Source organism: Carassius auratus, unplaced genomic scaffold (genome assembly GCF_003368295.1).
Source record: "Carassius auratus strain Wakin unplaced genomic scaffold, ASM336829v1 scaf_tig00051820, whole genome shotgun sequence".
Lineage (NCBI taxonomy): Eukaryota > Metazoa > Chordata > Actinopteri > Cypriniformes > Cyprinidae > Carassius > Carassius auratus.
In genome coordinates, this window is record NW_020527211.1 from 10,990 (window position 1) to 26,833 (window position 15,844).

The window sequence follows — 15,844 nt, forward strand, 5'->3', positions numbered from 1 at the left end:
GGAAAATGGATTCATGGTGTACTCGCTTATTATATACATTTTTCTACATTTTGAACACAAACAAAGTTACGGACCGCAGCTCTGATTGGTTGTTTTTTACTGGGAGCGATGGAGTTTCTGCAAATGGCAAAAGGACACTGGGAGGAGCCAGAGGAGCTTGATTTTTACACAGATTCTCTGTCTCATATTCTACTGTCAGGACATAATGACAGGTTTAACAAATATGTAAAAAAAATTTTTTTTTACAAAGGTTCCCTACTGCAGCTTTAATTTGCATGGCAAAAGCGCATATGACTTATTATAATTGACTGATTTATTTAACCGTCTCAGGCTCAAATTAAGTTTTATTAACAGGAAAAATCTGATATTTGGCGAAAATTATCATATGGGGTAGTACAATAGAATCCTGACTTTTTTTTAGAGAGACCTTCACATGCAAGGCACTGACGACTGAATATGATATGAACAATAACTTTTTATATACAACTTTTCAAACAATGTAACAAAGTGCTTTTCAGTGGCAGAACAACAACAAAAACAATATGGGATCCAAATCCAATATCTCAAATCCTCATTGAGTAGGGCATGTTTCCATACCTTGTTATCATACCACTTCACGATGGACATCCCACTTGTCTTTTCATATTTCACTTCATACTTGATCAAATCTGCCTCTGATTGTTTATAACTTCACTCCAAATTATTACATTTTCCATATGAAATATACCCTCAGTGACAACTCAAAGTAATACGTAAACACTGGTGACAGGAAAATACCCCTAGTATAAATTGTTGCTCAAAATATAGGCAAACTAGTAGATAAAGCATGTGGTATCCAGTGGTACCCATCTGGCCACATGTTGCAAATCTGCAACGTTAAAATAGAGCTGCACCAGGGGAAAAATCCAGAAGAGATAAAATCTACTAATTGGCATTTACTGTCTATATACACTTATGATTCTTCTTATGCAGTTTTAGGTTCAAATTAATGGAGGTTGATAGTGATAATTACACGAGATTGATGCCAAGAAAATCAGTTTCAGGGAACCCATGGAAACAGACATGTTGGAAGTGAGACTACACTGCCATCTGCTGATGAAACTGTTTGTTGCTAATGGACAACAGTGCAGTGGTACTTCTGAGTAAAAAGAAAAAATCTAATACTGTATGTATCTGGAGTAATAAGGTAGCTAGTTTTTAACTGTTGCAAATCAGCAACGCCTGCCTTGAGAGGGTTAAAAGATTTGATTGAAAAGATGATGCACATTAATGTGTGTCACATGAACGAATCGGGTCAAATATCAGGACTGATAAACTAAATGAGCTTTAAATAAAAAATAACCAGCTTTTACTGTATATTCATCATCAAGAAAGCACTTTGTTTCAATCTTACACATTTTAACAAATTAAATATAGCTTTTTGCACATGTTGCCATATCTTAACCATTTACGTTTTAGAGAATATATCTACAGTGATTTAGGACTAAAATATTGTTTATTAATGTGTAGAGAGAGAGAGACAGGAGAAATAAAGCCAGACTCCTGATCCAGATGAACCTGTGGAGATCCTCATATCCTGAAGCACCGCTGAGTGTCCTGAACACACACACACACACACACATACTCACACACACACACTCACACGCACTCACTCTCACACACACACACTCTCTCTCTCTCTCTCTCATACTCTTCTCTCTCACACACACACACACACACACACACACTCTCTCTCTCTCTCTCTCATACTCTTCTCTCACACACACACACACACACACACACACACACACACAGAGTGGAGTGCATGAGGACTGTGTCGATTATATACTCATAAGAGCATTAGCAGCTCATTATTCTCGACCTCATGAATTATTCACGTCAGTAATTCTCCTTCATCAGTTGTTAATCAGTGCTCTTCAGAACTGATGTATATGCGCGCACACGCACACGCGGACGCGCTGCTCGGCGCGAGGCTGCGATTAAGGAGCGCGCAGGAGGAGTGTCTTCAGGCGCCGCGCGAGCGATTATTTTGAACGGGGGTCAACATGGCGGAGGAGAGCAGCTTAAAGCACCGGCATCACACCGGACAGAACTGCACCGACAGCCGCCGTCACGAAGGTAAACGCGGCGCGATTGGATCGCATTAACGACGCGGCGCGTTCTTGCCGTTTGGCGGGAGTCGCGTGCAGACCGGCGATTATGCTGCGGTAAAATGAATAATAATAGAATTAATTCACACTCAGCATCGGAATGAATTAAACACCACTAAAAATCAGTTTTAAAAGCGCGCCGAATGAGATTCAAGCGTCGATGAGAGGAATCAGTGAAATCACCTGAGAACCTGAGAACCGATGCTGCAGATGATTTCTGTCAGTCTGTCTGTCTGTGTGTGTGTGTGTGTGTGTGTGTGTGTGTGTGTGTGTGTGTGTGTGTGTGTGTGAATGATCTCAGCTAGTGTAGAGTTAGTTTGGGTCCGTGTTGTCCTGAGAAACTCTCTCTCAGTTGTCTAGAGTCGTCAGCAGAGGAGGATTCTGGGTAACTGTGGTTCTGTGGGTGAGATGTGAGTGCTGCTGCTTTGCTCTCAACACTTTTCTCTTGTGAGGGATGGGTGCTTCTGTTTGAAAAACCTTCTGGTGTGAAAATTATTTTATTATTTTATTATTATAATGGGCCAAAAATGACAACCGTATGGCTTGTTCCCACTAAACTATTATGCATTTTGTCTTTAGCAACATTTTTAAAAATAACTTTTATAAAGCAGCAAAATTACTAAGACTAACTAAAGTGAAAGCGAGAAGAATAATTAAATGTTACATTGTCTTTACTCTAAAAATACTGCGTTTTTATTTTGCAAACATCTGAAATCACACCTCTGTACTGAATGCACATTTAGTTTTCTTGTAAAAGGATGCGTCTGATCGTTTGCTTGGTGAATTGAAATGAGTCCGAAGACATGAATGCAGAAGATTTCTGTCTCTATCTGGAGTCTGTCTGAGGATGTTGTTATTATCGTAGTCTGTGACGGCTGTGTTGTGTTTTCTGTGTCAGAGTCTGTTTTTGAGGTTAAACTGGTTTGGCCTGGTTTGCGTCTGTCGCTGGGGTTTGTGGGTAACTTTAGACGAGCCGATGTGGGTCACGGCGTTCTTGCTCTGTTTTGAGGACAAACGCACTGATCCGGTGACTGAGCTATAGTGAAGTATTATTTACTATAGTACAGTGGTTTCACCGGGGTGTGAGTACAGTAATCATCAGCTTCTGCTCACACACACTGAAAACCAGCTTTATATCAGACTCCTGGGACTAGTTCAGAACCGGTTTAGCCTGTTGTCCGCTGGTGTTAGTCTGGTCTGGAAGGGGTTAACTAGTGGATGTGTGTGTCTCGGGGTGGAGCTGACCTCTGACCCGCGGCTGGACATGTCTGGAAGGGGTTAACTAGTGGATGTGTGTGTCTCGGGGTGGAGCTGACCTCTGACCCGCGGCTGGACGTGTCTGGAAGGGGTTAACGAGTGGATGTGTGTGTCTCAGGGGCGGAGGTGACCTCTGACCCGCGGCTGGACGTGTCTGGAAGGGGTTAACGAGTGAATGTGTGTGTCTCAGGGGCGGAGCTGACCTCTGACCTGTGTCAGGACATGTCTGGAAGGGGTTAATGAGCAGATGTGTGTGTCTCAGGGGATGAGCTGACCTCTGACCCGCGGCTGGACGTGTCTGGAAGGGGTTAACGAGTGAATGTGTGTGTCTCAGGGGCGGATCTGACCTCTGACCCGCGGCTGGAAGGGGTTAATGAGCAGATGTGTGTGTCTCAGGGGCGGAGCTGACCTCTGACCCGTGGCTGGACGTGTCTGGAAGGGGTTAACGAGTGGATGTGTGTGTCTCAGGGGCGGATCTGACCTCTGACCCGCGGCTGGAAGGGGTTAATGAGCAGATGTGTGTGTCTCAGGGGCGGAGCTGACCTCTGACCCGTGGCTGGACGTGTCTGGAAGGGGTTAACGAGTGAATGTGTGTGTCTCAGGGGCGGATCTGACCTCTGACCCGCGGCTGGAAGGGGTTAATGAGCAGATGTGTGTGTCTCAGGGGCGGAGCTGACCTCTGACCCGTGGCTGGACGTGTCTGGAAGGGGTTAACGAGTGGATGTGTGTGTCTCAGGGGCGGATCTGACCTCTGACCCGCGGCTGGAAGGGGTTAATGAGTGGATGTGTGTGTCTCAGGGGCGGAGCTGACCTCTGACCCGTGGCTGGACGTGTCTGGAAGGGGTTAACGAGTGGATGTGTGTGTCTCAGGGGTGGAGCTGACCTCTGACCCGCAGCTGGACGTGTCTGGAGCGCTGCAGATCGTCCTCTCTGACGAGGAGCAGCACCGGTTCTCTCTGGACGACGAGGCGCTGGAGAGGATGCTGCTGCAGGAGCGAGTGAAGGATCTCCACGCCGTGGTGCTGTCTGTAGCTGGAGCCTTCCGCAAGGGCAAGTCCTTCCTGCTGGACTTCCTGCTCAGATACATGTACAGCCAGGTCAGAACCACACCACAGCTGCGTTTCTCTGAGCAGAAATACAGTTAAACAGTGAAATATTATTCTAATGTAAACATCTGTTCTCTGTGTGAATCTGTGTTAAAGTGTAATGGATTTCTGTGATGCTCCGCTGTATTTTCAGCATCATTCCTCCAGTCTTCAGTGTCACATGATCTTCAGAAATCAGAATAATATGATGATTTACTGCTCAAGAAACATTTCTGGTTATTATCAATGTTGTGCTGCACAATATTTTTATAGAAACTGTGATGAGTTTTATTTTATTTTATTTGAAATAGAAATCTTGTGTGACATTATAGGCTTATTTACTGTAGGGATACTCGATTATGACAATTTTTTTTATTATTTTGGTCAGTATTGTTATCATGATTTGCCTATTTAATGATTATAAGTGGGCCGTATGACCAAAACTTTGAATGAAAAATTAATTTAGAGATATACAACAGCATTATCTTCACTGTAAGGATTAAACTTCATTTATTACCAGTGCTTTAAGTGTCCCAAAAGAGGTGCCGGTACTCTATTATAGCCAAAAAAAAAATTTTTTTTTTTTATTGATGACTTCCCTCATCCCCTGAGGTAACAACAACTATATTGAGGGTTTTTTTATACAGCAGTTAACAGGCCACCTTAATAATAAATCCTTTTATTAGTTTGTGGATTTGCTTGAGCTAGAAAGAACTACTGAACATTAATAAAATGTGCAAAAGGATTTTGAAAAAATACCCTTAGAAAGAGCTACTGCATTACTGCATTCAAACTCCCGAACTGATTCAAATGATTCGCGAACCCGCTACGAACTCCCGAACTGACTCAAATGATTCGCGATCCCCAAACTGACTCAAATGATTCGCGAACCCGATCCGAACTCCCGAACTGACTCAAATGATTCGCGATCCCCAAACTGACTCAAATGATTCGCGAACCCGCTACGAACTCTCGAACTGATTCAAATGATTCGCGATCCCCAAACTGACTCAAATGATTCGCGAACCCGCTACGAACTCTCGAACTGATTCAAATGATTTGCGTTCCTCAAACTGACTCAAATGATTCGCAAATCCGCTTTGAACTCCCGAACTGACTCAAATGATTCGCGAACCCGCTACGAACTCCCGAACTGATTCAAATGATTTGCGTTCCTCAAACTGACTCAAATGATTCGCAAATCCGCTTTGAACTCCCGAACTGACTCAAATGATTCGCGAACACGCTACGAACCTCCGAATTGATTCAAATGATTCGCGATCCCCAAACTGACTCAATGATTCACGAACCCGATCCGAACTCCCAAACTGACTCAAATGATTCGCGAACCTGCTTTGAACTCCCGAACTGATTCAAATGATTCATGATCCCACACCGAACTCCCGAGCTGACTCACATGATTCGTGAACCCGCTCCGAATTCTCAAATTGATTCAGATGATCCGCGAAGCCGCTCCGAACTCCTGCACTGGTTCAAATGATTCACACTCCATAATCCGAACTAGGAAGAATTAGGAAGTGTGCATTGTGAAGGGCGCTGTGAAGAGCAGTGAGTGACTTTGTCTCTAGTTGTTTGATTAATATCAAGCACACAGTCATGAGCAGTTTTAAATAAGTTTTATCTCTATTTTTGTGTTTCTGGAATTATTGGAGGCTGAAACCATATTTTGGTTAATTGCACAGCCCTATATTACTGACACTGTTAAACCGTTTAATGCATTCTTGAATTATTTTATTATTATTAATCACTTTAAATCATACTTAACCTTAAGGGGTCAGACGCGTGGCTGGGGGGGGATGACGAGCCGCTGACCGGCTTCACCTGGCGGGGGGGCTGTGAGCGAGAGACCACCGGGATCCAGGCCTGGAGTCATGTGTTCGTGGTGGAGAAACCAGACGGCAGCAGGGTAAACACACACACACACACACACACATCACACACATCACACATCACACACACACCCACACACATCACATACACACACACACACACACACACATCACATACACACACACAATACAGTATCTGTGTTTGTGTTTTTATTTTGATATTTATGTTCATTCTGCACATTTCTTTTTTATTTGTTGCATTAATATTTTTATAATTTGTTTATATTTTTTAACTCATTTATAGATTTATTTATATAATTTTTTATTTTGTATTGTTTTTATTATTTTGTATTCTTATTTTTTATATTTGTATTCTATTTATGTACTTTTTAATTGCATTTTATTATTTTACTTTCTAAAAATAAAAATATTTTTTATTTTTTACCTTGCTCTACTTATTTAAAAAAATAAAAAAAATTATATATAATTGTTTATATATATATATATATATATATATATATATATACATATACACACATTTTCCAATAGATATGTTTCCATTTTTTTTCATTTTCTTTTTTTCTTTTTCATCTGTAACCAGAAAAAAAACCCATCTGTTTTTGTAAGACCAATATCCAGATTCCAGCTGTAATAAACACGTGTTTTCTCACTTCTGCTGAGTGTTGGACACAGAAGATGTACAGTATGTCTCTGGGAAGTGTTCAGGTGTTGAAGTGAATCTCTCCCTGGTCACAGACTGATACACTACACTGTAGTGTTCCTGTGTCAGACGGTCACGTCACTTCAGTGTTGATGTGATTTCCACTCATTCTGTGACTGGAGCCACTCCGTGTGTGTGTGTGTGTGTGTGTGTGTGTGTGTGTGTGTGCACAGGTGGCCGTGCTGCTCCTGGACACACAGGGAGTGTTTGACAGTCAGTCCACCATCAGAGACTGTGCCACACTGTTTGCTCTGAGCACCATGATCAGCTCTGTACAGGTACGACACGCATCACGTGTGCTTCGCTGAGAGAGCACGCAGTGTCCTGACGCTCCTGTTCTCATGTGCAGGTGTATAACCTGTCCCAAAACATTCAAGAAGACGACCTGCAGCATCTTCAGGTGAGACGCGCTGCTCAAAGCAGAATAACTGCTCACATTTTCAAACCTTCGCCTCTTTTCCAAGAATTACACACAAAATGCTAAATTCCCCATCTCTTGCGAAATGCATTTAAAATATCACTAACACATCTCAAATGCAAACATCTTTGCCATAACATTATCTCAGTTTGATATAGTAAAACAAACTTTCTACATCACACACATCATTCAGAATGAACAGCTCTTTTGTTTAATTTGGGAAACACTGCCATTTAAAGCCACACTTACACACAGTGTTTATGTGAGAAAACACTAATACAGCTTTTGTTCACTTAGTAATCAAAACTCAGTTTCGATTAAATAATTTTTACCCCCGTGCATTTCTGTTTACGTGGTATCTATATTAAATTGGTTTATAAATAAAGCTGACTTTCTGACTTGGGTTATATGCACATTCAGTGACAAACACACACACACTGAATAAACTATATGTGTGTGTGTGTGTGTGTTTCTGTATACATGTCTTTTGTGTGTCTGTGTGTGTAAAATTTAATTGTATATATTAGGGCTGGTAAGCGATTACTTTAAAAAAAAAAATCTAATTACATGATGTTGTGATTAATTAATTAATTGCACCTCATATTTGGAGAAATTACTCTGAAAAGATAATTTAAAGTGATTGTTGTGCAGAGCATCAAACAGAGATCACAAAAGATAGAAATATTTAGTTTGATGTAATTGATTACATATACTCTTTTGGAGCACGTGAGTAAATGATGAGAGAATTGTGATTTTTGGTTGGATGAACTATCACTTTAAGAATTTATTTTCTTAATTTCATTATTATTACTGTAAATTATGAAATTATTTCTTTAATGAAATGATACTCTAAATACTAAACTAAATCTGCCAGTAGGTGTTGGTAGTGTGTTGATTAAGTCATCGAGTCATTTACTCATTATGAACGGTTCACTGAATCATTAGGCTGCTTCAACTTCATCATCAGACGACCGGTGTGTGACATCAAAGCACTGCACACTGATTGGTCTGATGCTGATGATGATGTCACACACCGGTCGTCTGATGATGATGTCACACACCGGTCGTCTGATGATGATGTCACACACCGGTCGTCTGATGATGATGTCACACACCGGTCGTCTGATGATGATGTCACACACCGGTCGTCTGATGATGATGTCACACACCGGTCGTCTGATGATGATGTCACACACCGGTCGTCGGTGCTGCGCTGCGATGATGGCCAGTGGTTCAACAAGCCGAATAGTTCTCCCAATTTTTTCAAAACTTGGATTAAGAAATGAAATGCAATGCCGCTGTGTGTTGCTCTGAGATGAACCGTTCAGATTTGTCTGTATATTTTGGTTGGCAAAAGTGAGCAAAACAGACAACAGTGTGTCTAAATACCACAATATGAAGTTCTTGATGAACTGTTGTATAAGATGAGTATCACATTAGCACTCGTGTGATATTGCACTTAGCCTACAGCTCGTGTGATGTAAATACGAGGCACAAGAGATACGAGAGATACGAGACACAGTCTCTAATGGGCGTTTGCCCCATATCTTGTATTTTAGGGATATTCTCTAGGCTCCATCACTGCCTCATGTTATTCATCTGTCGACTGCATGAAAAGACAAATGATCCATATACAGTAGATCGGGGGGGGGGGGGGGGTAAGTGTGCTAAATGAGTTAATTCTGAAGTACTTCAGCATGTATGTGGCTAATCATTGTATGTTTGTGTAGAGTTACTATGAACAAAAATGCCATTTTTAGAAGAGTTAAATAGTTTCCAAAGAAGAGTTTGCATTTGCAAGATTTTGCAAGTAGTGTTTGTTTTGTGGGAGCCATAGTGTCAAAAACTGTAAACATTTAGAAAAAACTGTAATTCCTGTTAGGTGTGTGTGTGTGTGTGTGTGTGTGTGTGTGTGTTACACAGAGAACTGTGTGTTCTGCTGTTTGAGTGACAGCTTTCAGAAACTGTGACAAGTGAAGATTTTGTAAGCAGATGAATGCTTTTCAGTACATTTAAAATAAAAAAAAGGGAATTAAAAGGCTAAAATTAGTTCTAGGTTTGTTTTTAATTTAGTTTTTTATTTTTACAATTTTAGTTTATCTTTATTTATTTATTTTTATATTTTGTTTTAAAGTTAACTTTTACATTTGACTGAGTAAAGTCTTGTAAAGTCAGTCTAAAATCTTAAATGCAGTTTGTGTGTATCTGCAGGAAAACTGTGATGCTTTCTGTCACATCTGTTTACTTCTAGAAAGATTAGATGTTCTTCACATTATCAGCTCTAGATCTTCAGCATCAGATGTTGTCGTGTCACTGCATTAGAGAAAGAGCGAGGTGTTGAGATACGCTCTGGATTATAATGTGTGCTTCTGCTGCTTCAGCTCTTCACAGAGTACGGCCGACTCGCCATGGAGGAGATCTACCTCAAACCCTTCCAGGTGTGTGAGAGTGTGTGTGTGTGTGTGTGTGTGTGTGTGTGAGAGAGAGAGAGAGACATCAGTGACGTGTGTGTTTGTCGGTCTGCAGTCGCTGATGTTTCTCGTTCGAGACTGGAGTTACCCGTACGAACACGCTTTCGGTCTGGACGGAGGAAATCAGTTCCTGGAGAAGAGGCTGCAGGTGGGTCATGTGACATGCAGGAATCTGGTTTCTCCTGCTCTTATCACGGATCATATGAGCTGAACTATGCTGTGATCTCAGGTCAAACAGAATCAACATGAAGAGCTGCAGAACGTCAGGAAGCACATCAACTCCTGCTTCTCCAAGATCAGCTGCTTCCTGCTGCCTCACCCCGGCCTCAAGGTGGCCATCAACCCACACTTCGACGGCCGCTTACAGGGTGAGAGTCCCCGCCGATGACCAGAGAACACAAGCTCCAGCAAACACTCTGTGTGTATTTATGTGTGTGTGTGTCTGGTGTGTGTGTGTGTGTGTGTGTGTGTGTATATATGTGTGTGTGTGTGTGTGTGTGTGCAGACATCGATGATGAGTTCAAGAGGGAGCTGGTGAATCTGGTGCCGCTGCTCCTGGCTCCTGAGAATCTGGTGGAGAAGGAGATCAGCGGCTCTAAAGTCACGTGTGGAGATCTGCTGCAGTATTTCAGAGTAAGACACACTTCTCCATCTGGTCTCTGTGGTTCAGATGCATGCTGGGATTGAGCGTGTGCTTCTCCGTCGCAGGCCTACATGAAGATCTATCAGGGTGAAGAACTGCCACATCCCAAGTCCATGTTACAGGTACAGACATGATCTTCACATCTCGTAGAAAAGATGAGTCTCTCACGTGCATGGGTTATGTGCAGTGTAACCTGAAGAAGTTATGATCTATTTGCGTCTTAATACAGTACTTTATTTTGAAAGAATATCTCACAAGATCACAAAAGTTTAAGTCCATGTCGTTATTTAAACCGTAAACGTCTATTGTTCAGCTCTTTGTTTGCCAAACAATTCTAAGAAATTGTTACATTTTCATTCTTCGAAGTTTCATGCATTTTTGTACTAAATCATGAAACAATCCAGAAAAAAATTGACAAACACAACATTAGTAGTTGTAGCAGTTTGAATTCAATTTATTCAACATCCTTCTTGATTTATTACAGTTTAGTTAACCCTTGTGTATCGTTCAAATTCACTACCCTTTCGTTATGTTCGGGATGAAAACATCCACTAAATTAAACTGCTGTAAATATCTATCAGATCTTTTTTTTTTTAATTGCCAAGTTCATGAATGATGTCACTGATTTGGGGGAAAAAACACAAAAAATTATTTATTTTCAATATATAAAGTGATTGTGGACTGGAATTTTTTTTTAACTTATCACAGTTTTGGACATGTAAAATATTATTAACAACACTGGCTTTGATGCATTGTTGGTTTTTGTGCAGCATCAAATTTAATTGTTTCCCATTTATGGCATGTGGCTGTTTTTGCATCATTGACTTCCATTATAATAAAATTTTTTGATTGCATATAATCATGCATTCTTAATGGTGGTTTTCAAATTTGAGATCAAATTTGTCATTTTTACAGTTGATCACCAGGTGGCACCATTAACCCTTTAGATAGGCCTGTGCAAAAAAAAAAACTGTTTCTGGCATTTATATGGAGCATAAAAGCATGTTGGTGTGTGTTTGAGAGAGCCTTTGTGCACTTACTTTGATGCATCTGAGAAAATCTAAATAAGCACCTCAGCTCTCAGAACTACATGGAGTAAACAACAACAACAAAAAAAGTGTATGTACTGTATTCACCTGCTGCTGTTTTAAGCAAGGGTAACACAAAGCGTGAAGAGTAGCGGCCCTAGTACTGAGCCTTGAGGTACTCCATACTGCACTTGTGATCGATATGATACATCTTCATTCACTGCTACGAACTGATGGCGGTCATATAAGTGCGATTTAAACCATGCTAATGCACTTCCACTGATGCCAACAAAGTGTTCAAGACTATGCAAAAGAATGTTGTGGTCAATTGTGTCAAACGCAGCACTAAGATCCAATAAAACTAATAGAGAGATACACCCACGATCAGATGATAAGAGCAGATCATTTGTAGGAGGGCAGTCTCAGTACTATGATACGGTCTAAATCCTGACTGGAAATCCTTTTTCTCTAAGAAGGAATATAATTGTGTGTGTGTGTGTGTGTGTGTGTGTGTGTGTGTGCTGCAGGCGACGGCTGAAGCTAATAACCTGGCCGCTGTATCAGGAGCTAAAGACTTGTACACCAGGAGCATGGAGCAGGTACGTCTCTCAGCTGATCACCTGGTCACATGATCTCTGTCCCGTGACACACGCGTGTTCTCCGTCTGCAGGTGTGCGGTGGAGACAGACCCTACATGTCTCCGGTGGATCTGGAGCGCAGTCACGAGGAGCTGAAGCAGAGCTGCGTGCGTCAGTTCTGCGGTGTGAAGAAGATGGGAGGTGAGGAGTTGTGCCGCCGCTATCAGGAGCAGCTGGAGCAGGAGATCGACGAGGCCTACGCCAGCTTCCTCAAACACAACCACGGGAAGAACATGTTCCTCGCCGCACGCACACCCGCCACGCTGTTCCTCCTGATGCTGCTGATGTACGTGTCGTCGGTGCTGACGGGCTTCCTGGGCGTGAGCTCTGTGGCGGTGCTGTGTGACCTGCTGATGGGTCTGGTGCTGCTCTCGCTCTGCGTCTGGATCTACGTCAGATACTCGGGAGAGTTGAGAGAGCTGGGCTGCTTCATCGACCGGATGACACTGACCCTGTGGGAGCAGGTGTGTGTTCACCTCACACACACACACACACACACACACACACACACACTCTCACTCACACACACACACACACACACACTCACTCACACACTCACTCACACACTCACTCACTCTCACACACACACACACACTCACTCACACACTCACTCACTCTCACACACACACACACACACACACACACACACACACTCACTCACTCACTCACTCACTCACACTCACTCACTCACACACACACACACACACACTCACACACACAATCACACACACACACACACACACTCACACACACAATCACACACACACACACACACACAATCACACACACACTCTCACTCACACACACACACACACACACACACACACACTCTCACTCACACACACACACACACACACTCACTCACTCACTCACACACACTCTCTCTCACACACACACACACACACACACACACTCACTCACTCACACACACTCTCTCACACACACACACACACACACACACACACACACTCTCACACACACACACACACTGTTCTCACAGTTGTTGTTTCTTTTGAATTCACGTGTTCAGTGATGATGATTTGGGCTCCCAGCTCAGATCCTAAACCTTCATTCTGTAGAATTCCTGAAGAATCTCGTTCAGTCTCATATATTGACTGCAGATTTGATGTTCTTCAGTAGCTCGTGTGTGTGTGTGTGTGTTCTGTTCTTACATTCCTCTGCATCTCTTCTTGTGTTCATGACGTGAGGGTGAGTAACTGATGGCAGACAGATGTGTAGTTCAGTGTGTCAGTAACGTCTCGCTCTCTTCTCACTTCATGCTCACAGAGGACGCCGCGGACGGTGAGAATGACCTCTGACCTCTTCCTGTCATCACGAGTGTGTGTGACGCTAACACACGTCTCTGGTTTCAGGTGTTCTCCAAACTGTTGGAGGTGGTGTGGTGCAGAGTGACGCGGAGCGCCGTGAAGAGACCGAGACAGAGACTGTCCTCCAACAACAACCTCAAGAAGAGGAACTAGCCTCACGCCACCGCCGAGGATTCTGGGGCTTCACCGGGTGTCCTCTCTCTCATCGGTGTTCACGGTGAAGCGTTCGGACGCTCTGAGCGGGTCACCATCCACTACAGGACCTGGTTGAGAACGCTGAACTGTACCAGTGACACCACCATCTCTCTGCTGCACAGACGAACTTCCTGTGCTTCATCATTCCCTCCGTCCGGACTGTGTTTCCAGAACAGACAGCTGCTCACTGACGGGCGTGGTGTGTGTGTGTGTGTGTGTGTGTGTGTGTGTGTGTGTGTGTGTGTGTGTGTGTGATGAACATGTGACTCGCTTCCACACACTTCCTCTGTAGCAGGAGAAAACAAGCTTCATCTTCATCTGCAGGAAGGATGCTGTGATACGTGTCCGTGCTGGAGAGAAACACACACACACACACACGCACACAGACATACTCATGCACACACTCGTGCATCACTCACTCACTCTCTCTCTCACACACACACTTAGTTTTATACCATCTTCATTCATGTCTTCTGCCTTGAGCTTCATCATTCCAGAATGTTTAATTCTTTTTCCACTCATAATTATATTTATTTATTTTTCAATCTGTTGATTAAAATGAATCGCTGGATGTTGATGTGTGAGTTGTTCCTGAAGTGTTCTTCAGAACTGCATCATGTCTTTAATCTCTTGAGAGCTGAACAACAGCATGAGATCAGTTTGGACCGAGACGATATAAACCCAGGGTTTCTTAGAGTCCTTATTCACATTTCACTGGAGTGTTTTACTGAACGCTCTTAAATCCGAGCAGAAAGTGTTAAACTCTTAAAGTCATGGCATTAATGTTGCTTGCAGTCCTCAGTATTTCTCAAATCCTGCTTTTCCTTCAGGTTTAGCTGATTTTTCTGAGCCATGTCTTTTACAATCATAAACTCACTTCATGTGGATTGACTTCTGATATAACCAGACTTCAGATCTCATGTTGTTTTCTTTCTCTTCAGGGATTTTTCTCTTGGTTTCAGCAGGTTTTATGAAGCTAAATTAAGACCATCAGACAGGTGAGATTGTGTATGTATGGTTTTATGATTTAATGTAAGGATATTCAGTATAATAGTTGTATCATTCTCCTGACTCTCTGGGTTCATACAGTATGAAATATTAATGTCTTCTGTTTGACACAAGACGTTTATTTTTCAAGTATTCAGTGCTTTAAGTGGCCCAAAAGAGGTGCCGGTACTCTATTATAGCCTTTTTTTTTGGATGACTCCCCTCATCCCCTGAGGTAACAACAACTGAAGGGGTTTTATATACAGTAGTCAACAGGCCACCTTAATGAATAAATCCTTTTATTAGTTTGTGGATTTGCTTGCACTAGAAAGAACTACTGAACATAAATAAAATGTGCAAAAGGATTTTGAAAAAATACCCTTAGAAAGAGCTACTGCATTACTGCATTCAAACTCCCAAACTGACTCAAATGATTCGCGAACCCGCTACGAACTCTCGAATTGATTCAAATGATTCGCGATCCCGCTCCGAACTCCCAAACTGATTCAAATGATTCGCGATCCCGCTCCGAACTCCCAAACTGATTCAAATGATTCGCGATCCCGCTCCGAACTCCCAAACTGATTCAAATGATTCGCGATCCCGCTCCGAACTCCCAAATTATTCAAATGATTCGCGATCCCGCTCCGAACTCCCAAACTGATTCAAATGATTCGCGATCCCGCTCCGAACTCCCAAACTGATTCAAATGATTCGCGATCTCCAAACTGACTCAAATGATTCGTGAACCCGCTATGAACTCCCAAATTGATTCAAATGATTCGCGATCCCGCTCCGAACTCCCAAACTGATTCAAATGATTCGCGATCCCGCTCCGAACTCCCAAACTGATTCAAATGATTCGCGATCCCGCTCCGAACTCCCAAATTGATTCAAATGATTCGCGATCCCGCTCCGAACTCCCAAACTGATTCAAATGATTCGCGATCCCGCTCCGAACTCCCAAACTGATTCAAATGATTCGCGATCCCGCTCCGAACTCCCAAACTGATTCAAATGATTCGCGATCCCGCTCCGAACTCCCAAATTATTCAAATGATTCGCGATCCCGC

The 15,844-nt window shown here is 42.6% G+C and overlaps 1 protein-coding gene across 2 annotated transcripts; it reads left to right on the forward strand.

Moving 5' to 3' along the window:
* Positions 1 to 1,990: 1,990 nt before the first annotated feature.
* Positions 1,991 to 14,355, forward strand: LOC113090025 (atlastin-2-like). 2 transcript variants are annotated; one of them, XM_026256141.1, is made up of 14 exons: positions 1,991 to 2,118; positions 4,278 to 4,504; positions 6,285 to 6,419; positions 7,237 to 7,341; positions 7,413 to 7,463; positions 9,863 to 9,919; positions 10,008 to 10,100; positions 10,182 to 10,320; positions 10,458 to 10,585; positions 10,661 to 10,717; positions 12,151 to 12,222; positions 12,294 to 12,725; positions 13,549 to 13,563; positions 13,635 to 14,355. In XM_026256141.1, the coding sequence occupies exons 1-14, from the start codon at positions 2,046 to 2,048 to the stop codon at positions 13,740 to 13,742; spliced, it is 1,692 nt and encodes a 563-aa protein (XP_026111926.1). In that variant the 5' UTR covers positions 1,991 to 2,045; the 3' UTR covers positions 13,743 to 14,355. The 2 variants fall into 2 exon arrangements, with proteins under 2 accessions (XP_026111926.1, XP_026111927.1); XM_026256142.1 differs by lacking the exon at positions 13,549 to 13,563 and having other exon boundaries at positions 1,992 to 2,118.
* The last annotated feature ends 1,489 nt before the right edge of the window (positions 14,356 to 15,844 follow it).